A 6,561-nucleotide genomic window follows, 5' to 3' on the forward strand; every position below is an offset into this window, starting at 1 on the left:
TGTTGTTGTTGTTGTTGTTGTTGTTGTTGTTGTTGTTGTTGTTGTTGTTGCTGTTGTTGCTGCTGATGTTGGTGATGATGATGGCGCACAGCAGGTACCGGCGGCATTTGCTGCTGTGGCTGGCCGTGCATGCCACCTGGGGCTGATTGTATTGAAGCCGTACGGTTACGCATCGCTTCACTGGTCGCCGAAGACCCTGAGGAGCGCTGCTCCAAATTGCGTTGAACCGTTGGCTCTGCAGCCACGTAGCGCGCATGTGGCACATTCTCGTAAATCGGTTCGGCTGAGCCGTTTAAAGTGTTGCGATGCGATAATGAAGCAGAAGTGTTCGTTTGCAAGTGCTGCTGTGGACGAGTTTGTGATTGCGCCGCCTGTGGCAGTGGTGGCTGCTGCTGCTGAGTTTGCACTTGTGTTGGTGTTGGACGGTAAACGTTGTTGTTGGCGCTGCTGTTGAGAGTTGGTGAAGTGTGTTCGTTGTAGCTTTGTGTACTATGTGGCAAAAATAAATAATCCTGCCGCAACTGCGACAGTATAGATGGCTGTTCCTCGATCATATTCAAGTTCTCGAAAGTACCATGCGGCAAATAAGACTGCGAATGGCCCATGTGTCCGCCACCCATGTAGGAGGAATGAGTATGAATCAACGCATGATTTGTAGCCGCTGCACCACCTGATGCTTGTGCCACGCCGACGCTGCTGCCGACAGTACTGCCGTATGGATAATGTGAATTAATCAAATTTCGATTCGAAACCAAATCCGGCGAGGAGCCAGACACATAAGCGCGGTAGCCCATCAGCGGCCGATGTGAAGCCACCGCCAAGTCAGGTGTTGATGAAGAATTCAAACGGTTGACCGGATAAGGCGGTGGCGGTTTACTACGCACCAATTGCAGGCGATGTCCTAAATCAATATATGCGCCTCCGCCGCTGGTGCTGTTGCTATGGCCACCAGGTGACATTGTCACACCCGCTGCGGTTAGGTGATGATGTTGTGCATGCATTGCAGCTGCTGGCTGCGCGACATCAGGGTAACGATGCGATGCTAATTGACTGAGCAACACGCCATCGCCATACATTGCTGACGCATTGTGTACATCAGGCTGTGAGCCCGCGTAGTAAATGGCACCGCTGGCTGCAGGCGTCGCGCTCATAGCTACAGCAGAGGCACTTGATGCCAGTTGCGGTTGATAGTTAGCATAATTGTTCATTTGTGAATGATGCAATTCGCTGGAGGGAGAACGATATTTCAATTGCACGGCAGTCTCGTAATCGGGTGCAGGCCGATAAGTGGGCAACATGGCTTTCAATCGTTCGCGCTCATGTGCGTCAGCACTGTGCAAGGCGACGTTGCTGCTGTTATTCGTTACACTGCCACCCAGATGACCGTGCACAATGTTGTTGCTGCTGCTGTGAAAAGTGCTGCCAGCGCTGACATTAGTACCGTTATTATTGCTTAAATCCAGGCAGGAGCTGCTTTGCTGCAGGCGTGTGTCCAACATGCTATTCGCCAAGTGCTGCGTCGAGGCATAATCGTGGCCATATTCCTAAAGGAAAAACGAACGTGTAAATACTAATTTTAGTCTACAGCATGTTACAAAAATATCTGACTCACTTTCGTTAACCAACTAGGCGCTATAGCGCCCACGCTATGCGAATGCATGGCGCCATTCGGCCCGGCACCGCCGACACCGCCAACACCTCCTCCTCCTCCACCACCGCCACCACCACCAGACTGATGGCTGGCAGCTAATGAAATATTGGATGACATTAACGCATTAGAACCATGCGTGGAGGCGAGTAAGCCATGATGTAGAGCTGGCGCTGACATGAATTCCGGATTAACAGCTGTAAGCGCGCCACCACCACCACCACCGCCACTCGTTAACGCATTTGGATTGTAAATGGCACGTTGTTGTTGCTCGAGTAGCAAATCTTCGCGTGAATCATTGAAGTCACCATAGGCATAAGCATCCATTGTGCCAGCTAATACACCACTACTAATACCAGACACGCCAACGCCAACACCACCACCACCACCGCCGCCGCCCACGCTCAGCGAATTGCCATTTGCACTCTCTGCATCACCCATAGACGAGACAGACTCCTCATCGATGTAGCGTTTAAAGAATTTATGCTGCGTTATGCATAACTTCCAGAAGTATCGTGCAGTATCGGCATCGGGAAAAATAAATGAGCCCACAATGGAGCCATCGGCCTTATTTTGCTCAATTTTTATGGTACGTTTGTCGATAGAAACCGTTTGAGACTCTTTCCACGGGAAATACTGACGGCCATTGTCAGCCATCACAACCATGCCATTGATAGCCAGCCCAAGCAGCAAATCATTACCCAGTGTGTCTTTTGCTTGAAAGCGCTCCTCGCCATAGCCATCCAACTGTTGACAGCACTGTATGTACATCTCCTCGGCCTGAGACTGCTGAAGATGCTGGATGCCTGCGTTCTGTTGCAGCACTTCCATAATGAGGCTGTCAAGGAGGTTATCATCGTTGGCTAGACCTGGAAGGGGAGCGAAACTTTATTTTGGATAAAGAAGAAAGAAATGAAGTTAACATAATCTAATATAGCGTTACACAATATGACATAACGTAACATAACATAACATAAAATAACCTAGCATAGCATAAAATAACACAATCTAGCATATCATAACGCAGCATAAAATAAAGTAGCATAACACAGCATAGCATAACACAGCATAGCATAACATAACATAACATAACATAACATAACATAACATAACGTAACATAGCAGAGCATAACCCAATACTACTAATATTGACTTTGTATTTACTTTCTTGCAGTCATCTTCTACATACCTTGTAAATTTTTCGGCAATACAAGTGACTTTTTCAGATAATCCTTTGTCTGTTTGTCATTCTGATGACTATCATACTCGGCCTGTCGACAATAGAGCGCTAATAAAATGGCGGTGCGTATATCGCAGATGATTTTTCCCTCATAGATGTCACTCTTCAATTGCAGAAAATAGTAGTAGCGCGTCAAATCGTCTCGCCGCGATGGATCAACATAGTGACGCACGCGTAGATAAATTTTCGTACTCGCCGCATATTTTTCCAGCTGCCTGCTAAGCGACCGTTCCAAATCAATCCATTTCAATTCGTCTTCTTTACCCTTGACCACATAGCGTAGGCCAAAAAACTCGGGTTCTTGTAGATTCAATCGCTGGCAGACATTGTCCAAACACTCTTGTCCTTTACTCTCCGAACTGATCGTGCAGTCGACTGTAGTGGAGGTGTCTGTAAGATCAGAAAAGAGATTTACGTTAAAACAGGATTCTATCAGTACTACACATTACAGCTTATTCACAATTGCTGCTCAATTTAAGTAAAGGACCCCCAATGGGATTAGCTGAAAAGCCCACTTGAAACTGGCACTTTATGATACTAAAATTGGATGGGCGATTTTTTAGCCGTTTGAAACTTGCACTTCATTTGACTATAAAACTGCATACCCAAAAATGTTCTAGAGATTTATATTAAAAAGTTTAAATTTTGATGAAAATTTGTTGAATTTTCCCAAATTTTGTATAAAGTTTGAAACTGTGATTTATTTGGTTTTGGTTAAAGCTTGGACGGTAAGTTTATAGAAAAATAACAAAGAAAATTTAGCTCGAAAACCATTACGAATATTTAAAAAAAAAAATCAACACGTGGTCATTTGTTTCAGTCACATATATTAATGATGCTAACAGATGTATGAGCGTAGGTGATTTCCATTAAATTTATAGCTGATCAAAATAACAGAAAATGACATTTCATTGAATCGGCAAACATTTGCAGCACCAAATAAAGTTTGGAATTCTCAATGAAGCAATGAATTAACAGCGAGTAAATACGGCTATTAAACTCATTTAATACATACAAATTTAATTCAATTAAAATTTTTTAAATGTACACACATATGTATATCTCCTCAGCAAGAGGCATACAAATTAACTGCATACATACACTGGGCGACAAATTAAAGTGCACACCTTGTTCTATTTAATATAATATTCTCAATTATTTTCATGAACAAACTATCGAAATATCTAAAATCGTTGCTGAAAGAAAAACTGGAACTGCACAATAAATACACAATTACGAATACAGCGGAGTTAATTGAATGGATGAAATCGCTAGAAATACCCAAAGATGCGAAATTTGTATCATTTGATGTTAAGGATCTTTACCCATCGATACCAACGGCAAAAACAATTACCATCTTGACTAAAACTTTAATAGAAAAAACAGACAAGAACGTAGCAACGGAAATCGTGAACACATTGATGGTAACTCTAGACCAAAACTACTTCAAGTTTAATAACAAAATATATAGATAAACTAACGGGCTAGGGATGGGTAATCCCACATCTGCAATTTTAATAGAAGTGTTCATGCAACATTTAGAGGAAAAGTATATGACGGAGCTGACAACAAGCTTGGGAGTAAAGTTCTACGCAAGATACGTCGATGACATCATATGTCTTGTAACGGGAGACAAGGAAGAACAAATTCTAGGCTATCTCAATGACCAACACACGAATATAAATTTCTCTATGGATAAGGAAAACGAAGGCAAAGTAAACTATTTGGACATAACAATTAAAACAAATAAGGTTACCAACAAATGCGATTTCGGATAACCAGGCTTAAACGAACCCCATTGGAAAAAGAAGCTTACAGCAAAGAACTTAATACGATATACGCAATCGCGGAAAATAACGGATACAGAAAGGGCCTAGTAAACAAGATAAGAAGAGAAACAAAAACGAAGAAATCAATTAAGAAGGAAAATAATGAAAAGGCTTGGGTGGGAAGACCCACTAGACAAGCAAGGTGTATATAAGTTGACTTGCGAATGTCAACATAGTTACATAGGACAAACAGGGCGCAAGATAAAAACAAGATATCGTGAGCATATAAGGGACTACAACAAAAAAATGCTAAAACCTTCTACCACCCCGGAATCGAACTTCGCAAACCATATGGCAGAAAACCATTGTGCGCCAATGAAAATAGGAAAGACAGCCAAAGTTCTCCATGTACAGCATAAAGGACAACGCCTAAACGTATTAGAGAATATGGAGATATACAAAACAAAAGACGTTCGTCGGAAAAATAATATATGAGCAAATAAACACCGCATCTGATATATTATTCGAACCACTCAGGCTACTATACGCAAAACAAGACAGAAACCCTGCAACTACCATAAACAATGAAATGCAGGTCCAAACTACAGAAACAAAGAGAAAGAAAATAACTGATTTTTCCATACCTGCGAATCCATGCAACAATTAATCAAAAAAGAGGTGAGCAGCTAATTTATACCTGAGGATGTACACACAGAACTGAAACTACTGGTTGAACGAAAGAATATAATCCGCTGAGACGTACCTAACTATGAACAAACGACGATTTAACACGGCTATGAATAGTGACAGATATACAGAAACTATTCAGAACGAAAAATAACACTGAAGATGGCACAACACCGAAACCGGTTTGTCTCCAAACCAAATTTGACAAGGGATGACGGAAAATCGTTACACATTACATTTTCATGAACCATTTTTTGCATTAATTATTTATGAAAATAAAGTTCCTTCTATAACATAAATCAGAGTTTCACGCTTTATTAAAGTTTACAAAAATGCAAAAAATTCATCCAAATTTTCAACTTTTTTCTAGAAAATTTTTGAGTATGCAGTTTTGTAGCACATTCAATTTAAGTAAAACAAAGTGCAAGTTTCAAGTCACTTAAAATTACCATTGATTTTTTAGATTTTTTTGGAAGAAACCCGCAACACCTTCGGCGAAAAAATTAAAAAAAAAATCAACGGTAATTTTTAGTGACTTGAAACTTGCACAATATTAGACTTAAATTAAATGGACTACAAATAAGTGTGTACTCAACAAGTAATTTTCATGCAAACACAAAACCGACTTCAATTCTCATATAAAAATATATACATATATATATATATATATATATATGATCCAATGATCGGATCTAAACCAGATTAGTATGGGACCACCTCTGAGACACTACCTTTCCGATGCAAAAAGAATTATCGGTTGACGTGGTCCAAAGTTATGCGGTAACATACATAAAAAAAAAAATAAAAAATTATTCCGACGAACTGATAACCTCCTCCTTCTTTGGAAGTCGGTTAATAATTAAAAAATAATAAAAAAAAATAAAAAAATTAAAAAAAAAAATTAAAAATTAAAAAAAAAATAAAATATTCCGACGAACTGATAACTTCCTCCTTTTTGGAAGTCGGTTAAAAAAAGTCTAAAAAGTTCGAAATTTGGGTGAAAATTGATTGCAATTTTCCAAAAAGTTTTACACTTGAGATCACATATACATAAATATCGAGATTATAAATAAATGAACATGAGTGGCAAACTACATATATCACTTTGAAATGGGGACGCTATTGTATTGACGGATACTGTAAATACACTCCCATTCACTTAAATAGGACAATGCTCATTTGCTTACTTCTAGTTATTATTTTTTTTTAATTTTGTT

At 40.0% G+C, this 6,561-nt stretch overlaps 1 protein-coding gene across 1 annotated transcript in view; it reads right to left on the minus strand.

Moving 5' to 3' along the window:
* Nucleotides 1–4,217, minus strand: part of LOC118736405 (tyrosine-protein phosphatase non-receptor type 21) — a gene marked incomplete at its 3' end in the record, with an annotated part of 5,432 nt that extends 1,215 nt beyond the window's left edge. The window contains 4 exon segments of the mRNA XM_036466497.1: nt 68–1,544; nt 1,613–2,517; nt 2,838–3,278; nt 4,214–4,217. Coding sequence (XP_036322390.1) covers nt 68–1,544; nt 1,613–2,517; nt 2,838–3,278; nt 4,214–4,217 — 2,827 coding nt within the window.
* Nucleotides 4,218–6,561: the final 2,344 nt, after the last annotated feature.

This window comes from Rhagoletis pomonella, unplaced genomic scaffold (genome assembly GCF_013731165.1).
Source record: "Rhagoletis pomonella isolate Grant_MI unplaced genomic scaffold, Rhpom_1.0 Rhpom_scaffold_00003, whole genome shotgun sequence".
NCBI lineage: Eukaryota > Metazoa > Arthropoda > Insecta > Diptera > Tephritidae > Rhagoletis > Rhagoletis pomonella.